Source organism: Perognathus longimembris, chromosome 20, assembly GCF_023159225.1.
Source record: "Perognathus longimembris pacificus isolate PPM17 chromosome 20, ASM2315922v1, whole genome shotgun sequence".
NCBI lineage: Eukaryota > Metazoa > Chordata > Mammalia > Rodentia > Heteromyidae > Perognathus > Perognathus longimembris.
This window is the reverse complement of record NC_063180.1, coordinates 45,334,186-45,357,781: the sequence shown is the minus strand read 5'-3', so window position 1 is coordinate 45,357,781 and position 23,596 is coordinate 45,334,186. Positions and strand designations below refer to the sequence as shown.

The 23,596-nt window shown below is 51.6% G+C and overlaps 1 protein-coding gene across 3 annotated transcripts in view; it reads right to left on the bottom strand.

Annotated features, from left to right (window-relative positions):
• The window catches only part of Scaper (S-phase cyclin A associated protein in the ER), a 178,062-nt gene that overhangs the window by 22,093 nt on the left and 132,373 nt on the right, over positions 1–23,596 (bottom strand). For all 3 annotated transcript variants that reach the window (XM_048329993.1, XM_048329994.1, XM_048329996.1), the window contains exons 26-28: positions 16,177–16,409; positions 12,991–13,146; positions 1,819–2,053 (exon numbers count right to left, since the gene is read on the bottom strand). In XM_048329993.1, the coding sequence (XP_048185950.1) occupies positions 1,819–2,053; positions 12,991–13,146; positions 16,177–16,409 (624 nt within the window). The remainder of the gene's footprint in view (positions 1–1,818; positions 2,054–12,990; positions 13,147–16,176; positions 16,410–23,596) is intronic.

The following is a 23,596-nucleotide window of genomic DNA, read 5'->3' as shown; positions in this document are numbered from 1 at the left end:
GCAGCTCTGGGCGCCTGGGGCCTGGCATCGGTAGGTTTACACGTGCCAAGCCTTCCCCCACATTCCACTTCCTCCTTCCCTTTGAGGCTCCGGGGTTGTCCAAGAGGCTACCTGGATTAGACCCCCGCTGGGACGAAGGCCTGCCTTCCTACCATTTGAAATCTCTCTGGCTGATGTGTGTGCAATCCTGAAGTCTCACTTTTGAGTTGACACTGAGGGCCTGAAATCAGAGCCTGGTGCTCTCCCTTAGCTTTTTTGTGCAAGGCTAGTGCTCTACTACTTGGGCGGCAGCACCACTTCCAGCCCCCTCCCCCCAACTGGAGATAATTTTCTTGAGGATTTTCCTGCTTGGGCTGGCTTTGAACTAAGAGCCTCAGATTTCAGCCTCTGAATAGCTAGGGTAACAGGCGTGCACCACTGGAGATGGGCCAGACACTTGCCTTTTCATGCTCTCTGGCAACAAAGGTAATCACACTATCAGGGTCTTCTATTCTCAAGCTGTTTTCAGACAGGTCACACAGGCCTGGGTCTTCATAAAACAAGAATGGTATATTTAATACACTAGAATCTTCTGGAAGAAGTAGCAACCATTTGCGGTGTGGCGGTAACTGCTGTAACTCCTGCCACCATGTAGTTAGCACTTAAGGCTGATTCAGCGCTTTGGAAGCAGAAACACACCAGCCCTGAGAGGAATTTCTGTTCTTGCGATGGAAAAACGAATGGTACATAAAGTGACAAGATACTAGCATGAGCACCACGACTTACGAAGCCCCTTTTTTGGAAGAATGACAGGGAAGAGACACTCACTAAAGAATCTTGCATTTGCTGTACTGTAGCTCATGCCTGTAATACTAACTACTCAGGAGACTGACATCTTGAAGGGCACAGTTCAAAGCCAGCCTGATCAGAAGAATCCCTGTGAGACTCCCATTTCTAATGAGCCACCAAAAAGCCACAAGTGGAGCTGTGGCTCAACGGGTAAGCACCAGCCTTGAAGAAAAAACTAAGGGATAGCACTTAGGCCCCAAGTTCAAGCCTCAGGACTGGCACCTGCCCGCCCCCAGAATCTGGAGGAATGGCGCAGGTGGCAGAGCAGCCGGTCAGTGAGCAAAAGCAGCAGAAACTGAGTTTGAGTCTCCATCTTTGCACAAGAATCACACATTGGTGATGAGTTACTAAACAGAGGTGTTCCTTCCACTTCACAATGGCAAATACCACTATTTTCATATACTTCCATCTCTATATAGCCACTTTCCCTCATCGCACAGTAATTTATCTAAATGATGGGCTCATCATCGGCCAAGTTTTTTTTCCTGTTTTAATGAAATCACTTGACAGTTAATAAATGGAGAGAGAAAGTCTACTCCTTGGGATTGCTCTGTTCCAAAGGTTCACTGTCCTTAACAATTAAATTGCCAACATGAAAAAAAGGTCTGTTTCTAAGCCTACGGTATGGATTGCAGGATAAAGCAATCTTTTCCTTCTTTAGCTATAAAACTTAATTTATAGGGGTTTGTACACTTAAGTATACATGCAATTCACACTGGACACAAATCAGTTAAATCACTCATAGAAAGTTATATCAAAATAATTTATCTACGTTTGATTCTGCTTATATAAGAAATCATTATTCTGCTTAATAGTTAAAAGTTGGTGCCGAGTGCCTATGGCTCCCGCCGGTCATCCCCTCTGCTCGGGAGGCTGAGATGGGAGGAGTGCAGTTCAAGCCCCAGGACTGGCCCAAAAACAGGAACAACCAGCCAAACAAACACATGAACTTCCTGTTTGCGCACGCCAACACAAAGCAGATGTTGGTACCTGAAAGGCAGCGAGGTCGAGCGCAGCAAAGCTGTTGAAGAACCGCAGGCTCTGAATGGCGACTTGGACGGTGCTCTGGGTGTAGCTCTCCTTCAGGCCGGCCGCGCTGGGGTCGGCGGAGCCGTGGAAGAGCACGCAGTAGAGCATGTGGAGCACCCCGGCCAGGTCCGTGGCCCGCAGGGCCGCCGTGAGCCCCGTGGGGTCCTGCCGGTGACTGTCGAATATGCCGTAGGACCTGCCGAGCAAACAGTCAACTCTGAGCGAAAGCGAGCGGAAGGATGTGAGCCTTTTTACAGGTGGAACAGAATGAGACGAGCAGACTGTTAGTTACAAGCTAGCCATCGGAGCTGTGTCATGAGGTAACAAGAGACGGCAAGGAACAAATGCAGGTGGCCGTGGCTGGTGGGGGAGGGAAGCCCGAGGCCAGGCCGCCCCTCCCAGCATGCTCCGGGGCTCTGGGAGGCTGAGCCCGCATAGTGCCGAGGTCTGGCAAGCACGCAGAGACCCTGAGGGCTTAGGGGACTCAAGGAAAGCCAATCATTGCACCTTTCCGGGATACATACAAGGCTTCATCACCAGGAAAGCACAAGGCAGCCAATCCTGCGGCGAGCCACACGCCTGCAAGCCTGGGGACCCAGCAGGCTGAGATCTGAGGATCAAGGTTTAGAGAGCCAGCCCCGGGCAGAAACAGCTATGATACTCGAATAGCCAATTAACCAGAAACAAGCTGGAAGTGTGGCTCAAGTGGTAGAGCACCAGCCTTAGGCTCCCTTAGCTAAGGGAGAACACTCAGGTCTTGAGTTCAAGCCCCAGTAATGACATCCACACACACAGACACACACAGACACACACACACCCTGGGTGGACACGAATGGCTGACACCTATCATCATAGCTAGAATCTGAGGACTGCAGTTCAGAGCCTGCCCAGGCCAGAAAGTCTGTAACATTCTTGATTTTTTTTGGCCAGTCCTGGGCCTTGAACTCAGGGCCTGAGCACTGTCCCTGGCTTCTCTTTGCTCAAGGCTAGCACTCTGCCACTTGAGCCACAGCGCCACTTCTGGCATTTTCTGTGTATGTGGTGCTGGGGAATTGAACCCAGGGCTTTGTGTATACGAGGCGAGCACTCTACCACTAGGCCATATCCCCAGCCCCTGTGAGATTCTTTTTTTTTTCAAATTTTTATTATCAAACTGATGTACAGAGAGAGGTTACAGTTTCATACGTTAGGCAATGGATACACTTCTTGTACTGTTTGTTACCTTGTCCCTCTTACCCCCCTCCCTCCTCCCTGTTTCCCTTCCCTCCCCCCCCACCCCCGTGAGATTCTTATGTCTAATGAACCACCAGGAAACTCATGTGTTAAGAGTGCTAGCCCTGAGCAAAAGAGCTCAGGGGCAGCATGGAGGCACTGAGTTCAAGACCCACGACTGACAAAAAACTAACAAAACCCTGCAGCGAACTGCTTTTCTGGCACTGTTCTGAAGTCCAAGAGTGCCAAAGGGGCAGGCTGTGAACCAGATTCCCAAGAACAAAGCAGTGCTGACCGGGTCTACACAGATCACTGTGAAGTCAGGCCAGCCACAGAGGCATGGCGTGCTACGGAGGCGCAGGAAGAGGCGGTTCACGTCTCACCCTCCGTAGTGAAGCTGGAGACGCTTGCTAGCCCCGCCCTTCCTGAACTGGGGCACCCCCAGAACACGCAGGGGCCACGAGCGAGTCACAGCACCCAAGCTGCCAAGTATTCCTTGTCCTTGCTCCTCGGCGAGGATCCGCTCCGGGCAGCTCAGCGCCAGCCTTCCTCTTCAGGGGGCCCCCGTATGTACCGGGGCGCGCGGCTCGCGGGGCCCAGGCCTCCAGGGGCGCGGCGATGGGGCTCGCTGCGCGGAGCTGCGGGGATGCAGCGGTGCTCTGCTCGCGTGCCTGGGAGACGCGCTCACTTTTTCTCCTGCATCGCGCGTCACGGAGGTGTGAGGTCTGGGGTGTCCACAGCCTCTGGCTCTGAGCACTGCACCTCACTTGTCTCTCGCTACACCCAGTGAGACAGGTACCTTTCTTCACAGGACTGTGTGTGTGCGTGCCGGTCTTAGGACTTGGACTTCTTAGCCCTTCCACTCGAGGCTGGCTCTCTACGACTTGAGCCACGACTCTACCTCTGGCTTTCTGCTGGTTAACTGGAGGTCAGAGTCCTGCAGACTTTCTGCTCAGGTTGACCCTGTGCCCTGATCTATCTTCAGATCTCAGTCTCCCGAGTCACTAGATTACACGTGTGAGTGTTTGGTGCCCAAAGGCTCTTTCTCAGGAAGGGAAGTTGTCCAGTCCCACTGAGTGTCCTCCTTCCACCTGCTGTGATCTAGACAGTACTCAGAGGAAGAGCGACTGCCACCGTGACAGGGCGGAGTGTGCCTCTGTGTCTCACACTCACACGTATCCTTCTCTGCCCCACGTCTATCCTTCCAGCCGGAGCCAGGGGTGGAGAGGGTGGGAGGCGCGTGCATTCGCCTCACCGTGCGGCCCAGTCGCCACTAACGCAGCGCACCCTGCAAGACCTGGCTGGTGAGTCCCACAGCACTCGCGCACACGCACGCGCGCCACCCCGGCTGCTCAGGAGGCTGAGATCCGAGAACTAGGCCCTGAGGCCAGCCTGGGCAGGAAGGTCTGGGAGAAAACAAAGGGTAGAAGTGGCGCTGTGGCTCAAGTGGTAGAGCACTGGCCTTGAGCAAAAGACGCTCAGGAACGGCGCCCAGGCCCTGAGTTCAAGTCCCAAGACAGGTACGAAAAAACAAAACAAAACAAAACAAAACTATCTCCTGGATGTATTCTATTTTGGTAATACCGTGAACTATCACAAATGTTACAGATATGGCATCTGGGTTGTGCTGTTTTCCGCTCAGGAGCAAAGCTGTGGGGGATATTCTCCCGGCGGGCCTTCCTCCAGCTCCCGTGGCGGGAGTTAACGTCTGACCCCTTTCATTCACACGCTAAGACCCAGGCAGGCCAGTGGGACGCTGCAGGTCCTGCTAACCTGTTCGCAGCAAAGGCAGGGGTTGCTCCAAGCTCTGAATCATTCAGGACAAACAGAAGGGAACTCTTTTCTTTTCCGAATTCTTTTAGTCACAGTTTGCCATCGACTGCTCGCTGCTAAAGTGCACACGGATTATACCTCCTCCCGCTATCACCTTAAGGAGACTTTTTTTGGTCTTATGGGATGAAACCAAAACACAAGTGTAAGGAAGGGTATTTATTTGATTACAGGCACTTTTGAACCTTTACACAAACTCCTGTTAGCAAGTGTCAGTTGGTCCTTTCTTCCTTCCATTAGAGTGGAAAGAGTTAGGGGTCAAACCCTAACTAGAGACATGCGTGGAGATTAATGTGTCTGAGTTTATTAGAGAGGTTCCAAAAGGGGCCTGTGTTTGTTTAAAACTGACTGCCTTTCAGAACCCCTGACAAGTCAGGAGACAGCCCTCCCCAAAGCTAATCTCTAATAGGCTTTCAGGACCTCAGGGATGAGTGACACTGCGGCGGTGACAGCCGCTTTATTGCTCTGCGACTCCCTTACTGTGTAGGCTGGTGGAGACGAATCATGCACACGTTCTAATGTACATATTCTGGAATATGGCCGGATCGTTAGAAATACTTTGTAGTATATGTAATCACTCTGAGCATCAAGTGACATGAATTCACTATTGTTTACTATTTCCTAAAAAATTCCAAAGGAATAAAGAAAGTGAGGGTCATTAGGCCATTGCCTTTCCTATATGGTTATTTGAGAAAACACTAATTTGGCAAAAAAACAAAACAAACAAACAAAAATCCCCAACACAACTAAGGCTGGGAATGTGGCCTAGTGGTAGAGTGCTCGCCTCGTATACATGAATCCCTGGGTTCGATTCCTCAGCACCACATAAACAGAAAAAGCCGGAAGTGGTGATGTGGCAAGTGGTAGAGTGCTAGCCTTGAACAAAAAGAAGCCAGGGACAGTGCTCAGGCCCTGAGTCCAAGCCCCAGGACTGGCAAAAAACAAAACAAACAAACAAAAAACTATACAGGCTCCATCTTTCAAAAAGACTTCCCTAATGGAATAGAAGCATCGAGGGAGAAAAGCCAAGGGGACAATCAAGAACCCATCTGTAGAAATGGTTAAAAAACGTAGAGCATGTCTGTAATCAGATCTCTGCAGGAGGCAGAGATCTGAGGATCACAGCTCAAAGACATCCTGGGCAGGAAAGTTGGTGAGATTCCCATCTCCAGTTAACTAGCAAAAAGCTGCAAGTAGCTTATGGATCAAGTGGTAGAGCAAAAAAGCTCAGGGAGGTCCTGCGTTTAGTATCAGTGTGTGGGCATGCGCGCGTGCACACACACACACACACACACACACACACACACACACACAACTGCAGAGAACATCGCTGTAGGAGAGAATATTCATGTGAAAGCAAGCCCACAGAGTAGAAGGGGCTGGAAGGCCTGTGTGGGCTTTTGGCTCCCTCAGGACTAATGCAGAACTGAAGGGACTGTAGACAGTGTTTACTTTTGATTTAGTCTGAAATACAGATAATTTGTCCGTGAACAGGCTCTGGCTCCTGTTGATCTTAACTGTCACTTATAATCATTTTAAAGCTAAATGTTTATAATAAAAAAGTAAAAGGCCTTATTCATATCAGGCATGAGTTATAAAGTGCTGTCTAAGAAATACAGGGGAGATAGGAAAAATCAGATCTGAAATTCTGTCCACTACGCTCTGAGATCCTCTTAATTCTGCTGGATTTTTAAGGGGTTTTTGTTTAAATTCCGGGACTAGAGATCTTAGTGAGAGATACACTTCTATTAAGTAAAGCTAGAGTCAATTAGGAAACAGCTATAATTAGGCTATCAATACTCCTGAACTGCACCTGAAAACTATTTTGCCTTAAAGGAGGTACAGTTAGGCAAAGGTGGGGGAAGGCAATGGTTTGTGGGTGCATGATCTAGGAACATCTACCCACCTTTGGGATTATAAACCACTTGGTTGGCACATAAGGACAGTTTAGGGTAATCTGCCCTTCACTGTTGGGTCCTCATTTGCTCTCATCCCCCTGGCCTTGACTTCTGATCACCTTCAGGGCTAGTGATCTTCTAGACTGTTCTCCCAGCCTTTGTTCACATGTTTAGTGTTGAGTTCCCGGGGCATCTTGTAAGGCTGCCCTATTCTTTTTTTTTTTTTTTTTTTTTGGCCAGTCCTGGGCCTTGGACTCAGGGCCTGAGCACTGTCCCTGGCTTCTTCCCGCTCAAGGCTAGCACTCCGCCACTTGAGCCCCAGCGCCGCTTCTGGCCGTTTTCTGTATATGTGGTGCTGGGGAATCGAACCTAGGGCCTCGTGTATCCGAGGCAGGCACTCTTGCCACTAGGCTATATCCCCAGCCCCAAGGCTGCCCTATTCTAAAGGCCCTGAGATTACAGACTTGTACGCGAAGGTGTGCACAGTGCTGGGGCAGGAGGAGTGAATGATTTCCTAGGCATAGTCCAGCCTTAGGTTCTCAGCGCTTGGGGTGGTCCGAGCAGCCTGGTCTGCCTCCTGTGAGGTCACCCTCCGTCAGCTCTGTGTTGCCACGGAAAGGAAGGACTTGGACAGATGCCAGGCCCTCTGTTTGCAAGCACAGAGGGTCGCTGGGCACTGGGGGCTCACGCCGGTCGTCCCAGCTACTCAGGAGGCTGAGAGGGTCAGGGTTCGGAGCCGGCCTGGGCAGGAGAGTCCATGAGATCTTCATCTCCAAATAACCAGCAAAAAGCCAGAAGTGGAGGTGTGGCTCAAGTGGCAGAGGAACAGCCTTGAGCATAAGGCCCTAGGTTCAAACCCCAGGAATGGCAGAAAAATAGCTCAACAGAAAAGGCAGGCTTCAGTCTCCTGGTAATAACTGGTCAAAGGAGTTACATTCTAAATCTTATTCCTGCATCTGCTATCCTCTAATTTCTTCACAGAGTAACACATTTTTTTCCTTCTGATCCCAGGGCCTGCACTCAGGGCCCAGGTGCTGCTCCTGAGCTGTTTGGCTTAGAGCTAGTGCTACGCCATTTGAACTACAGCTCCACTTCTGGCTTTTTTGGTGGTTCACTGGATCTCATGAACGTTCCTATCCAAGCTGGCTTCTCAGTGCGATCCTCAGATCTCAGCCTCCTGAGTAGCCAGGATGATAGGTGCCAGCCACTGGCGCCAGGCTAAACAGATACTTTTCAAAGTTTGTTTTTATTTTTTTAAGCCAATATTCTGTTGGGGTGGGAATGTGGCTTAGTGGTAGAGTGCTCGCCTCGTATACATGAGGTCCTGGGTTCGATTCCTCAGCACCACATATACAGAAAAAGCCAGAAGTGGCGCTGTGGCTCACGTGGCAGAGTGCTAGCCTTGAGCAAAAGGAAGCCAGGGACAGTGCTCAGACCCTGAGTCCAAGGCCCAGGACTGGCAAAAAAAAAAAAAAAAAATGCCCAAGAAACCCAATATTCTGTTTAAGCTCTTCAAATGGCTTCTTAGCGTGTCTCGAGTGAAGCCCACGCTGTGGCGGTCTGCCCGCTCCTGCTGGGCCTCACGCCCTTATCTCCTCTCATCGCTTTCTCCCTCCCTCCCTTCCAGGATCCTCTACCTTCGTGTCGGAGGCAAACCCACCTCAAGGCTTGTCATTCTGTCACCTAGCCCATGCTTCCCTTGGCTTCTCGCCTGGCTGGCTCCTCCTCAACTCCAGCTGGAGGGGGGACAGGTGAGGGGCACCCAGGTAAACACAGTGCCGCGTGCGTTCACCTCATCTGCCCCAGCTTGTCCCGCCCTGTGAGCAAACCACTGTCAGTTCAACCTTAGCTGCAAACAAGCGGGCCCCGAGGAGCCCAAGGACCTCCCCCGGGCCACGGGACTGGGCGGCCAGGAACCGACCCCCCCCTGGGCTTTCCCACCCATCCAGCACACAGCGCTCTCTCCTAGCTCCGCTCCTTAGCGGGAGTCTGGCTGTGCGTGGACCCTGAGCCTGCCGGGCCGCACAGCCCTGCGGGTCTCCCTGCGTCGGGCCTGTCGGTGTGGGCAGGGAGAGGACACCCCGACCTCGGCCCTGTGGACTAGCACTCAGCCAGGCCTCGTGCCTGTTGGGCAGGGAGAGGACACCCCGACCTCGGCCCTGTGGACTAGCACTCAGGGCCTCGTGCCTGCCGGTGTGGGCAGGGAGAGGACACCCCGACCTCGGCCCTGTGGACAGCACTCAGCAGGCCTCGTTGTTTCTCTGGCAAGGTGATACGGCGGGCACTCCATTTCAGCGGCACCCATGACCTGACCATCTTTCTGCTCTAGGAGACTACTAGAGGGTTTTCTTTTGTTGGTTGTGGGGTTTGAACTCAGAGCCTGGCGCTATCCCTGAGCTTTTTTGTGCAAGGCTAGCACCCTACCACTCTGAGCCACAGCACCATTTAAAAAAATTTTTTGGAATAATTATAGAGATAAGACTCTCATGGACTTTTCAGTTTTGGTTTTGAACCTTGATCCTCAGATCTCAGCCTCCTGAGCAGACAGGCTGACAGGCTGGTGCGAGCACTGAGCTAGCAGGCAGGTCCCTTCTGTGGTCTGCCCACGTCACAGCCGTTCCTTCTCCGCAGACCGTGAGGGCGCTTGCGACGCCGTGCTGGACGCGGCCAGGACTGCCAAATGCTTCCGGGGATTTACCGCACACGGAGCTCTCGGTTCGAGGCTCACTCAGGTGGCCAGCAAATACCACTCCCTTGCCCAATCCTGCTGCGTTCATTTCCCTGCCCTTACCCTCTTTCCGACAGTAAGCTTTTTATTTATTTTTTTGTGCTGGTACTGAGGCTTGAACTCAGGGCCTAGGTGCTGTCCCTTAGCTTTTTTGTTCAAGACTGGTACTCGGCCACGTGAGCCGCACCTCCACTTTTGGCTTTTTGCTGGCCATTTGGAGAGGAGAGTCTCGTGGGCTTTTGTGCCAGGGCTGGCTTTGAGTTGAGAACCTCGGATCTCAGCCTCCTGAGGTAGCTTAGGTTAGGGGTGTGAGTCTGTATGGAAGAAAGAAACCCAAGAGGCTTTTCAAACATTCCTCTTTGTCTCCTGTCCAGACAAGCGTGGACCACCCTTCTCGCCCTCAACCTTCTCTTCAGTTCTTTCTTCCCATGAGGCTTGATCCGACTCCCCAAGGGGCGATCCCGCGCCATGCATCTCTCAGCACATCACAGGCACGGCCCCCTGCAGCCTGCAACGGGTTGACTACTTCACTTCAGCTGTGGATTAAGATTAACAGCACCATCATGTACAGCTCAAGTGCAGCTACAGTTCTCTCTTTATCACTCCTATTTTCCTCTTTTATGACTTTCCTTCTCCGAGTTCCTTGGTCTGAATTCTCGTTTCTACTAGAATGTTCCAACCTTTTTTCCTCTCAAGGTGCAGGTGAAATGCTAGCTGCTCCAGAAAATGGTCAAAATCCCTCTAAGTAACTGAGAGTGCTCTCTCCCTCCTTTGAACCTCACCAGTGATGAGGTGGGTAGCTGGTGCCATTCGGCGTGCTAAGTCTTACATGTTACATTTTGGTGTATCACTCTTTTGTACCACGGGTGTATTCATATGCACTGGTTGCTTCTAGTAACTTCCCTTAAGAACACAATGGATGTCTGAGTCATTTCAGCCAAGCCTAGCACAGGGCCTGGTACAGAGCAAGCGCTACATAAATATTTGCTCAACGATGGAATGAATAGGCAGGCAGGCAGAATTAAAAGTTTACATTTGCTTCCACAAACGGTTTAGAAGCATCCTCAAACACTTGAGAAGCACTCATTTATATCCACATAATTAATGGACTAAATTATAAATCATCCTTAGCTTTTCTTTTTACAATACAGGTTGCCACACTTTGGTGAAGTCACGTTTTATTAGTGTCATTTATGGATATAAAAACAAAACCCCCACAAATACACACAATAGCACACTTGCCTTTTGTACAAAAATATTGTGGAATTTAGGATAGTTTTCAACCAGACAGCACTGGTCAGGTTTAACTAACTTCTACTTTTGTTCCAGTATGGCCTAAGGACTGTAAACTTTGATTCGTGTGTGTGTGCGTGTTGCGTGTTGCCCAAGCTGTCTCTGGACCCCAGCCGCGTGAGCAACTGGGATCACGAGCGTGGGCCGCTCTGGCCGGCTCTGACGGCCCTCTGGGCGGCTGCTCCCGCCTGCCCTGCCACGGTGCCCAGCATGGCTCCAGTACACTCAGCGACGGAGGCTGGTGAAAAGCCTGTGTGGATTATGGTTTGTAATCTCTCCCTACTTTTTTTTATCCTGTTAGTTCTGCTAAGCATCCAGCACCTTCAAGGTTCCTCAGCCTCGGTGAAGTATGGAGTTGGGGTGCTGCCCTGAGACTTGAAAAATCTCCTTTCTTGTAGGGCCAGGAATGAAAATCTGGCAAGAGCAAAGTCTAAAACAATATGGCACTTCTGAAAGTCCTACTACAGACTGTCCCATTTTGCTCAAGTGATTAAGAATTATAGTTTGTGAACAATTCCTATTTTTTAAAACGTAAGAGGTAATCCTAAAGGAAAGGCAATCTTTTCAGCAGGGGAGCACATTTTTACTGTTTTCCTTAAAGAAATGCAAGTTCATAGTTCCTCAGCCAAGCCGGCCCATGAGTGAGGCTAGTAAAGCGCAAATTCTGACACCCAAATTGTCTTTCGGAACACCTAGGTAAAAATTAGAAGATGAAGGGCACAGTAGGAAGGCAGAGCAAAGGCAGACCTGTTGTAATCTCTGCAAGGAAGGCCAGCCATCAGCAGAGGGGCCATGTTTACTCAAAGCCAGAGCTATCAATTAGGCTTCTTAATTACCCCAGGCATGGCCCGCTTAAGAGGCAATTTCTGAAGGTCTCTCGGTTCTGCTTTGTCTTTTATTCCTCTTGCTAGTCACAAAAGGGCTTTGAGGAAGGGTCTACGTCCACTCTGCCTCTGCCAAGGCTCTGGTAGCTCAAACAGGAATAATGTGGCTTATTCTAATAAAGCAAAAGCCACAGAGCTTTAATCTTAGACATAGCAGGACCTAGCGCAGAAACTGAGGTGTGTCTAACAAAACGCTTGTACAGACGAGAAATGTAATTTTCCTGAAAAAAAGTCTGTAACTATTTGAAGTCAACAAATCTGAAGAGGGAGGGGGAATAAACCCCCAACTCCTTGTGGTTCTGAGTGTCAAGTTCAGGAAATGTTGGGGGATGGAAGGATGAGGAAGGACAATTGGAGGTCATTCTCCTCACCCTTGCAGAGGAGCAGCTTACACGGATACTGCTAGAATTTCCAGTAATGACGCCAGGAAGCCACCTGGACGCTTTCCCTCCTTCAAATAATCTGCTTTTGTCACAAGTCCTACCAACAGAAATCTGCTAAGCAACTGAGGCCCAAGGAGGAAATTAGCCTGGGGGGAAAACAGATGAAGAGTTCTTACAAACCACCAAGAGTAAATAAAGCACTCAATTATTTAAAATCCAGTTGTTGGTACGTGTAGATCTTTATATAGATCCCCACATACATGGACCTCTGTAGACATGTAGATACATAGACCTATACTTACGTAGATACACACACACACACACACACACACACACACACACACACACACACACCCCTTACCTAGGTCGATACATATTCCCTGTACATGCGTGTATGTGCTTGAGGGATACGTTACGTCCCTGTATGAGATGACACTGGGGTCATTTTCATCCTCTCTGAGGGGAGGGAAGGGAGGGGGAGCGAGCACCGGGGGCTCCCGTCCTTTCTAGAGCACAGCCCACAGGGCCGGGTGGGCGGCTACAGGGCCGGCCAGTCAGTCAGGCCTGGAGGAGTCGGTAGCTCGCTGCTGTCGCCATGCCGGGGCCATGGCTCCCGCCTCCAGGCCTCCTCCGTGGAGGACGCCCAGGGGACTCCCCGAGCGCTGTGGCTGACACACGTGATCCCCGCTGCACACTGCGCCGAGGGCCACTGACTCGGGGACCCATGGAAGATCCCTGACTCCGCCGGATCCCTGCGGATCCCGGCAGGGCGGGCTAGAGGGGCTCTTCTGTGTCCTAGTGGCCACTGACAGCAGTGAGACGGGCAGAGGGGGGCGGGCGGGCGCTGCGCGCTCGGCAGGAGGACCGCAGGCCCGGTGGGGGGAGGGTGCGGAGCAGCGCCTTACCTTCCGGTGACAGCGAAGCACAGGGTGCACATCCCGTGCAGGAGTCCCGTGGCATGCTGCAGGAAGGTGGCCATCTTGGGATTCTCGTCCACAGGGCCTTGTACCGACAGGAAGCAACCTTGCAGCTTGTCAATCAGGCCCATGTTCACCACGTAGCTAGGTACAGGGAGAAAGGCGGTGAGACTCAGTGGCAGGTCAGCCTTGAGCAAACATGCTGAGACAGCACCTACACAGGCCCTAAGTTCAAGCCTTAGGACTGGCATAGAGGCACGCGCACACACGCCCACGCAACGTGACGCGCATTTTGTGTACAAATCCTTGCCAGATTTTCCAGATTTGCGATTGCGTTCAGAAGGAGAACTGCTGGGTCCAAGGGCATCCTAAAAGCTTTGTGATAGCGGGCCTGAGTGAGCAAGGCGTGCCACGCGTGGACGGAGGCCCTGAGGGGGGAAACACGGGCTGACCATCGTAGCGCTGGCGTCCCCGGGTGCTTGTATTCTACAAGTGTTGGTTTAGTGACCCTGGCTGCGCTATTTGGTGCATCTATGGAACCATGGGAATTTCCTCCTCCTGGGTCATACCCCTTATGGACAGACAGTGACCTTCTTTGCCTCGGTCTTACTATCACAGCCTCAATCAAGCCACAGAAGCTCTTGATTCCACCTTTGCAGGATTGTTTTGGAAGTCATTCTGAGACTCCACCTGGACAGATTTGTAAGCACCTAATTTCCTGTACTCAAATCTCTTTCTGTTTCAAGGTGCTACAAGGGTTCCTATGCTTTACAACCAAATCTGATGGATACAACATCACTGGTAATAAACACAACGTAAGCGATGACAACCACCACACAGCCTGCTGTGCCCCCAGAGGGTTGGAAGCACTGCCCGGGCCTTAGGGAAATGGGAGCTCCTTATTTGGTTTTGTGTTTTCCAGTCCTGGGCTTGAACTCAGGGCCTGAGCACTGTCCCTGGCTTCTCTGTGCTCAACGCTAGCACTCTGCCACTTGAGCCACAGCGCCACTTCTGGCTTTTTCTGTGTACGTGGTGCTGAGGAGTCGAACCCAGGGCTTCCTGTGTACGAGGCGAGCGCTCTGCCACCAGGCCATGTTCCCAGCCCTGAGATAGGGTGTTGCTAGCGTGTTTGCCTGAGCTGGCGTCAAGCTGAACCTGTTGCACCTCTCTCCAGAGCAGGTGTGCAGCACACCCCCTGCGCTCCGGGCGTGGTGCAGGCGCCACCCGCAGCGGCCAGTCCAGAAAGCAGCACGCGTGTCCAGGGCCGCGCCCGCCAGGCCCGCTTCCAGGTTATCCCCAGTACTCCCCTCCGTTATGAAGATGGCGGGACTCCTTAGTCACTAGATGGGAACACGCACGCACTTCCTCCCGGAAGGCCGCTGGCGTCCGGGGGGCAGCAGGCGGGGCCTGTGGCTCATCACTGCCCAGGCGTGTGGCTAAGCTGTCTGCACAGCAAGACGGCAGGCCGCAGCAAGGACGGCCCGAGGGAGAATGCCGGGCGGGGAGGACGCTGACCAGCGGACAGCGGGAGGGCTCGGCTCTCTACCGACCAGAAGGACGGGAGGAAATTGAATGGGATCGAGAGACTGAGAGCCGGGGCAGGGAGGGTAAAAGTCAAGTGCTGGAAGATAAATGGCTGCGGCCCCCGAGGGCCTGGGGCTCTCCAGCCATAAATATGCTTGAGGAAAGAGGGCAGGCCGACAAGGTGAGGAGGGAACACAGCAGCCAGGGGCCAGGGAGACCGAATCACACAAGGGCTCCCAGGAAGGCAGCCCAAGAAGCCCCAGGAAATTTATGATCTGTGAAAGAAGCAAAGGCGGAAGAGGAATGGCTCCCCACCCCCACCCCTCCTATTAACCTATGGTAAGCTGCAGAGAGCAACAAATTGCATGGATTTGCGGGGGGGGGGGGGGGATCTGTGCAGACCACAGAGCAGCGGCTCACCGGCGGGTCGGGCGAGTGGACAGCAGCAGATGGAACCCTGCTGGGAAATTAAATGCTCCATCTGCCTCCAAGGGAGCAGGAGTTCAGATGCCGAAGCAGGAGTACATTTCCCCTGAGGAAAGGAGCCGTGGAAGGAGACGGCTGACCTGGAACAGGTGTCAGGAGCTGCCTCACAGTGGCAGCCTTGGGGGGTTTGGGGGGCTGCGGCTTGGGGGAGCCAGTCTCTGCTGGCCCGCCTCCCTCTTAACTTATTAAATAACCGTGGCCAAAGCACGTGCCGCCTCTGAACAAGTTCCTCACTTATGAAGTCCCTTAGACCCCCAGGCCTGCAGAGACGGTCACACCGTCTTCCATGGGAGGGGTGGCCCACACATGGTGCCTCTTCCTTTTTTGTTTTTCCCAGTCCTGGGGCTTGAACTCAGGGCCTGGGCACTGTCCCTGAGCCTCTTTTGCTCAAGGCCAGCACTCTTCCACTTGAGTCACCGCACTACTTCTGCTTTTTCTGTGTATATGGTGCTGGGGAATCGAACCCAGGGCTTCATGCATGCTAGGCGAGCGCTCCACCGCTAGGCCACATTACCAGCCATCTCTTACTTTTTTTTCACCAGATTTCTAACCAGAGATGAACAGAGGGACCTGTCAGAGCCTCCTCCAGGTAGGAAGCGCTGCCACCGAGAAAGGTGCCAAGCCTCTGACACCGTACTGTAATCCCAGCGCCACCAATCTGATGATCAAGAAGGGCAGCTGAGCCTGACGCTGGCGGCGCGCGTCTGTCCTCCCAGCTACTCTGGAGGCTGAGATCTGAGGACTGCGGTTCAAAGCCAGCCTGGCAGGAAGTCCATGCATGGGACTCTTCAGTTAACCAGCAAACAAGCCAGAAGTGGAGCTGTGGCTCAAGTAGTAGAGCATCAATCCTGAGTGGAAAAAGCCAAGCAACAGCCTGAAGCTCTAAGTTCAAACAAGCAAACAGATAAACAACGGTAGCTGAGCTCTTAACTCAGTTGCTGCGTTGCTTTTCATTAGGGGATTCTCCTTCTCTACAAAATCTGGTACATTCTTTACTAGGAATTTGTGGGTTGTGTTGTAAGAACCACTGCCCTCTTGTGGTCCCTACAGTTTAAGTTACTTGAATACAATATATGTATATGTGTGTGTGTGTGTGTGTATATATATATATACATATATATATATTAAACAAATAAAGTCTTAAGAAACCTGGTAATTTTATACCTGATGAGGTCCTGAACGCGACTGTTGAAAGCATCGCCTTGTGAGGGATTGTTTCTCATTTCCTGTGTTGATATTTTTGGTGTTGTTGGCCGGCTGTTTGCATCTGGTCGATTGGCAATCAGGCAGCTCAAAACCACAGCACTGACTTTGAGAAGGCCAGTTGTCAAGCCTTCAAAAACTTGTTTATTTGTGTTTCTTCCCAAAATAGAATTATTTTCGTCTGGAACATAAACCTAGAAGAAGAAAAGTAAATTGTGTTTCAATAGAACCACCACCACAGGGATGCTTCACGCCATTTCGGGAGCGTCTACTGGGGATGAGCCGGGCGTTGGGCGGGCTGCTGAAGCCGGCCGGCCGCCGGAACCTGCGCTCGGCGTCTCCGGCCGGGTGACCCGCACTGTAGGTTCTTGAGAGTGTTCAACGAGCGTGCGCAGGCACCTGTGCACGCGGGCATGCACCCCCCCACCACACTAAGCACTACACCGCAGTCACGTTTTATATCAACAGACAGAAAAAAGAAAACGCTGCTGCTTCTTAGGTTTAATTTGTTCTTCAACTATTTTTCCTTTTCTGCTCCTCCTCTTGCATTTTCTAAAAAACCTAATTTTATGGCAGTTAGATTCTGGACCTAGAATTTGAGCCCCTAATTTTCTTACATATCCCCCTCCCCGGTACTTACTTGGAGAGTTCCTTGCTTCCCAGTCTTCCTCAGATTTTCATTCCATCGACTGATACTTGTAATTTCAAAAGCATGTTTTAGCTCTTGAAAATTATACTGACTTGTTTTTATTTCATCTACCCACCTTTGTGATATTACACAATTGAAAAGATTTATTATTTTGTTTTATGCGGGTGCTGGGGCTTTGAACTCAGGGCCTAGTGCTCTCACTTGGCTTGTTTTGCTCAAGGCTGGCTAGCCAGGCACTCTACCACTTGAGCCATGCTCTACTTCTGGCTTTTTGCTGGTTAACTAGAGATAAGAATCTGATTAATTTTCAAACCTCACATCTCAGCCTCCAGAGTAGCTGGGATTACCGGTGTGAACGGCCAACGCCTGTCACTGTTCATTTCTTGCCTGATGTTTCTTTTGGGCTCCTTCTCCGTGCTCCAGGTTGGAGGCCTCCTGGAGCGTGTGGTAGTCTTGAGGTTTTGGCTCTTCTTTGAGATTCACACACAGTATGTCAGTTAAGCGCACTGCAATCTGGAGGATTAGGTAGAGCCCATCTTTTCCCCTGGGGGATCCAAATGTTGCTATTTTCAGGGTTCTTTTCCTGGGTCACTTAGCTTTGCTATACAGAATTCTGTATTTTCTGAGGTTCCTGTCCTCTCTTTGCACGGCTGTGCCCGAGGCCCCGTGTCTGAGTTCCTGCCCCCCGCCCTCTGCCATGGGCGGGGTGGGGCGGGGCGGGGCGGGGCGGGATCCAGCAGTCAGTGCAGCGGATGAGCACCCCGGCTGCCTCTGACCCCGCGCAGCCCCAGGCGCACCTCACTTTCTTTTCCCTATGGTCCAGGTGGCCTGGACCGTCCCTCCTCCTCGTCAGGCTTCTAAGTGCTGGGATTACAGGCGAGTGCCACCACATCTGGCCTTTACCCCCGCTTTCCCAGATCTCAGGGACCCCAGGTCTCAAGCCTTTTGGACGTCTGTGGCACACATTTTCTCCTGCTATTCTTCCTGCTAGGTTAGATTTTTTAGCGCTTAGGTAGACAGCCTTATTATCTGCCTTCCAGATTTAAAAAGAAAAACTGCTTTTCTTTCTTTCAAGGGACTACGATTCTATTTACTAAAAACTCAGTGGGCACTACAGACAAGAGAACACGCAGGCCGTGCGTTCAGTCACCCAGCTGTGGGGGGAGACACTCCCTCGGCCCTCCCGCGGTGAGAGACGCACACCACGGACATGTTTCTGGGTAATGTCAGGGCTCTTCATTCATCAACTACTTCTTTGTTCCTTTTTCCCCCTGAACAATTGGCACTGCTTTTCATCATGAAACATTTCAAAGAAAACACTACTCATATATGAAGGTCTTTGGAGCAATCTTGTTTAACAGTATTCTACCCACTAACTGCATATGAAAGAATATAGTTAAAGAACCAAGGAGGTGAAAAGACGTTTGGGGTACCTAAATGTATGTCACCTACTTACTCATACTTTGTCATGTGTGACAGACATGGCCAGGGGAGCAGTGTCATGCTGATTACCCCTGGGCTACAGGCGCTCAGATGCTACAGGTGCGACACGACAAAAGCGTAGTGAGCAATGAGTCCCTCCCTTCCTTCTTTCCTCCTCTTCCTCCCCCCTCCCTTCCTCCTTCTTCTTCTCTGGTCCTAGGGCTTGAACTCAGGGTCTGGGCACTGTCCTTGAGCTCTTTTTGCTCATGGCTAGCACTCTACCACATGAGCTCTATTCTGGATTTTTGCTGGTTAATTGGAGGTAAACATTTCATGGACTTTGCTGCCAAGGCTGGCTTCAAAGAACCTTGACCCTCAAAATCTCAGCCTCCCGAGTAGCTAGGATTATAGCATGAGCTACTGGCGCCCGTCTCGATTTCTAAGACAGAAGGTACAGTATAAAAGAAAAGTAGCAGCAAGCAGTATCATAGTGTTGCAGTTGTTCTGGAAGAAAGGATGTAAAAATGCAAAGCATGTCTGAAAAATGTCACAGTGAAACTCGGTGTTTAATAAACATTAACAAAACCATAAGATATACCAATGAAAATTGAAGCTGGGCCCTGGTATATATGTACACGCATATGCATATATTCATGCCTTTTATGCACATGAATAAACAGGGGCTCAAGAAGGTGAAACAACTTATGGTAGACGGGGAAGTTAATACACAATAGAACAGTTTCTCAAATTCAGGGCATCTGGCTCCATGTTTAGCGATTTACCCTCATACTATTGTATCTTTCCTGGCATGAGACTGGATTGGGAAATCTCTAAGGCCTCTCTCAGTTCTCAGATTCTATTATTGTGTAGGTTTTGCTCATGATCCTAAAGTTGTCCAAGTCATTTCACGTGTTAGAATACTGGCCAGAACCAGGCAACAACAACCACCAATGAAAAAGGAGGTGAAAGCCGGAGGACCGAGGCCCACAGCGAGGCAGGAAAGCCAAGGCACAAAGTCCTGTCTGCCACTGAGCGTAGCACGGCAAGGAGGATCACAGTAGTGGCTGGAGAGGTGGGAAATGAAGAGCCCCGGCGTCAGCCAGGCCTCAGTCACCATCTGGGTCATCTTCCCACACAGCCCACGGACTCCTTCCTTAGGATCGGTGTGCTGGTCTCGGCCACACGGGGCTCACCGCCTCTCACCAAGGCAGGCCTTTCCAATGTCAGAACACGGGTACGGTGGACTATATCCGAGCCCATGTCCGTCCTGCTGCGGACCCGGCTGGCGTTGGTGGTTTCCTCCCTCTGCTCCAATCACCTCAGGCTTGCTTCCTGACGCAAGAGCCATTGCATTCCACAAGAGCATTCGCATACACCCAGTGGTAATTTCATCACCTGTCTCTTGCACGGCCTGCTCTCCAGTCCTGCCGTCCGCTGCTTACTCTTGACTCTACACTGGGACAGGCGTCCTCTTATTCTAGTCTATGGCATCATTTTTTAGAATCATGCTACATGCTGGACAGAGTTTCTAGCCATCTGAAACCTTAGCCCTCAGTTTTCTCCAATTGTACGACAGAAAAATGAGATACCTCTAAACACCACAACTTGTAGCTACTGCACACAAAGAACATCACACACCTGGCTTCCTGTCACCTTACTACACTAATAATTTAGCATGTTACAGCAAATAATACCCCTTCGCTCAGCCATGCCACTGACAATCTCACAGCAGAGTCCTTAGCCACAGAGTTCTTCCTTTAAAAAGCCAGTCCTCTTTCAATTCTTCCTGTTTTGTTAAGAGTTCTCTCAGGGGCTGTGGCTTGGCAGTGGAGTGCCCGCCCGGGATGGAGGAAGCCCCGGGTTCCATTCCTCAGCACCACATACACAGACAAAGCCCCAACTGGCGCTGCAGCTCAAGTGGCAGAGTGCTAGCCTTGAGCAAAAGAAGCCAGAGACAGTGCTCAGGCCCTGAGTCCAAGCCCCAGGACTGGCTGGAAATACAAGTTCTATTACCATCTTTCTAGCTCCGTCACAGCCTTCCCGAACCTTTGCCTTCACGATCCTCATCTCACATACTGGATCAGGAAAACCTTTCACCTACACCCCCTCAACATTTCTTTTCATCCATCCATCCACTTTTGTGCCAGTGCTGTGCCCTGAACTCAGGGCCCGGGCATTGTCCCTGAGCTTTTGCACTCAAGGCTAGTGCTCTTACCACTTCAGCCACAGCTCCATTTCTGGCTTTGTGACTAGTTTATTGGAGATAAGAGTCTCATTGCCTTTTCTGCATGGGCTGGATTTGAACTGTGATCTCAGCTACCTGAGTCAGCTGGGGTGACGGGCATGAGCCACTAGTCCCTGGCAAATGCATTCTTTCAAGGTGTACACGCTGATGAATTTTAATACATGTACAAATCTAGGTAAGTACCATCACAGAGCAATCTCCTTGTCCTGAAGAGTTCTGTTCTGGCCCTTTAGACTATTTCCAGTCATCTCGGGGCACTAGAAAAGCACCGACACAGGCTGTCATTATTAAGATAACTTCAAAATTTCCTGAAATTAACTAACTTGGAACCACATGGTAGGTAGAGTTTTGAATCTAGACCTTTTTCCATTTTCCTTCCTACTCTGAATGTTTTCATGAATTCCTAATTCACCCATGCTGTTGAACATATCAATAGTTCATTCATTTTCTTTTTTTTCAGTCCTGGGCCTTGAACTCAGGGCCTGAGCTCTGTCCCTGGCTTCTTTTGCTCAAGGCTAGCACTCTGCCACTTGAGTCACAGCGCCACTTCAGGCTTTTTCCGTGTATGTGGTGCTGAGGAATTGAACCCAGGGCTTCATGCGTGCTAGGCAAGCACTCTACCACTGAGCCACCTTCCCAGCCTCATTCATTCACGTTGTAGCTAAGTATTCGCTCATCTAGTCATCTTCTCTGGGAACGGGTGTGTTGTCTAGGGATTTTCGGTTGTTTATGACTAAGGCTGAGTGTTTTCATTGGAATTGCCGGGATGGGCTGGAGGGTAAGGATTAGTTGTGAAGCCTGCACACTTTTTAAAGGACCAGAGTTTGTTAAGCCATTATTGCCCAAATTCTTGAGAAAGCAAGTCATCCTGGGAGGGGAGCAGCCCTCCGCAGGTGCCGGCCTGGCGGCGTGCGGTCTGCGCCCGTGCGGGCTTTCATTGGGTGGGGGTGGAGGTGTGAACGAGAGCCGACGTGGCTGCCCTTCCTCTCCGCCTGTGTTCCCAGGTGAGAATGAACGCTCTCAGTTCATTTCCGCTGGCTCGTAAACCCCGGGAGGAGTGGGAAGGCCGGAACCAGGGCCGGAGCTGTGGGTGAGCACTTTAATGGCCGGCGTTCCCGTCTGCCCTCGGTTGCTGGAACAGCCAGCCGGCCTGCTGCGGGTCTGCAGGCCGCGATCCCCACAGGGGTCGGGGGGCCGGGGGGTCGGGGGGTCAGCCCGCAGCACGCGGGGCGCCGACGGGGCCTGGGCCGGGCAGCTGCCTTTCTCCCGAGTCCGGGCTTGGCGTCCCTTCCAGCCTGGCGCCCTCTGCTCGCGTCCTGGCCCCCGAGTCTGCGCGCGCAGGCGCGTGTGTGACTCCTACCTTGGCTAAGTTTCCTTATTTCCTCCTGGGGTTTCCTCTCCTCCCTGTGGTCCCAGCTTGATCTCTGTTGGTCCTTGTCGTGGGGCTGAACTCAGAGTCTGAGTGCTGTCCCTCAGCTTCGTTGCTCACAACTAACTCCCTATCGCTTGGATCCCAGCCTCAGTCCCAGCTTTCGTGGTTAGTTGTAGATAAGCGTCTCCTAGACTCTTCTGTCTGGGCTGGCAGCAAACTCGGATCTGAGCCTCCCGAGTAGCTAGGATTGCGGGGGTGAGGCTCCAGCGCCGGGCTAAGAGCTGGCGCTCTGGGTGAAGGGCAAGGCGAGGTGTAGCAGGCAGTCCAGGCCAGAGCCGCACGGGGCAGGGAGAAGGAAACGAGGCGCAGCTGGCGTCAGCGGGACCTGTCACGTCGGTGCCAGGGGCCTTCTCTCCGGCAGGGAGCACCGAGCGAGCGCGTGCCGGCTGCCGGCTCCGACACCGCGGGCCTCGCTGCCGTCGCGCGCGGCTCTGGGGAGAGGGAGTGAAGACAACCCCGAGCTGCGGGCCGGCACGCGTCCCCTCGGCCGCACCCAGGGCCTCCTCGCCACCTTCGTAAGTGCCCGCCACCAGCCACTTCCATGCGACGCCGTCCTATCAATTATTGAAGGCCGGTACAGCAGTTTGCAATTAACAACCTCCGGACGCCAGAGACGACATACATATGATTTATCAGCATGTTCTTTAAATATTTCAGAACATACAGCTCACTATGAATTAACAATAAGCTTGCTTGTAAAATATTTAATGCCTTTAAAACACAAGGAAACATCAAAAATTATAAATCTTTTAATTAAATGATTCTTCACTATAACCTACCCACGGCACGGCATTAAATATACATCAAGTCAAAGTCACAAACTGTTTGTTTTCCTTCCTTTCTTCCCTCCTTCCCTTCCCTTCCATTTTGTTTCCTTCCTTCCTTTCCCCCTCTCTCTTCTTTCTTTCTTTCCTTCCTTCTCCCTTCTCTTTCCTTCCCTTTCCCCTCCCCCCTTCCTTCTCCCTTTCCCTTCCCTTCCCTCTTTGTCCTGGGACTTGAACTCAGGGCCTGGGCACTGTGCCTTGGCTTTTTCGCTCAAGGCTAGCGCTCCCCTTTGTGCTGGTTAACTGGAGATACGAGTCTCATGGACTTTTCTCCCCAGACTGGCTTCCAATCGTGATCCTCACATCTCAGCCTCCTGCGTAGCTAGAGTGACAGGTGCGACCCCCACCCGTGCCCCGCTCATTTGTCTGCTTAGTAGAGAGGACACATGTGTTTACCGTACAGGGAGGGGAGCCGGGGTCAGCGCTCCGGAGACCAGGGGCCTGGCCCTGCTCTGCGGCCAGGGAGCTGGTGGTGCGAGCCCTGCTCCGCTTCTCAGTTTGTCCATCCGTGCACAAGGAGCCCACTAGGTCAGTGAGGAACACGGTGCATCTTGATCCGTGTCAGCCCTTCCCTCCAGGGCTTGCCCACCCACCCCAAGTGACCGGTCCCACCTTCACACTTACTGTTCATGTTGGTGATGAGGGCCATTGGACTGGAGTGATGTGGAATTTCAATGTTGTTTCCATTCGTATTTCCTTTATGGTCATTTGTACTTCTCCGGAAAAGTGTCCTTTAGCTCCTTTGCTCATTTATTAACTTTTGGGCGTTGAGGTTATGAGCTCCTTTTAAATTCTGGTTATTAAATTCC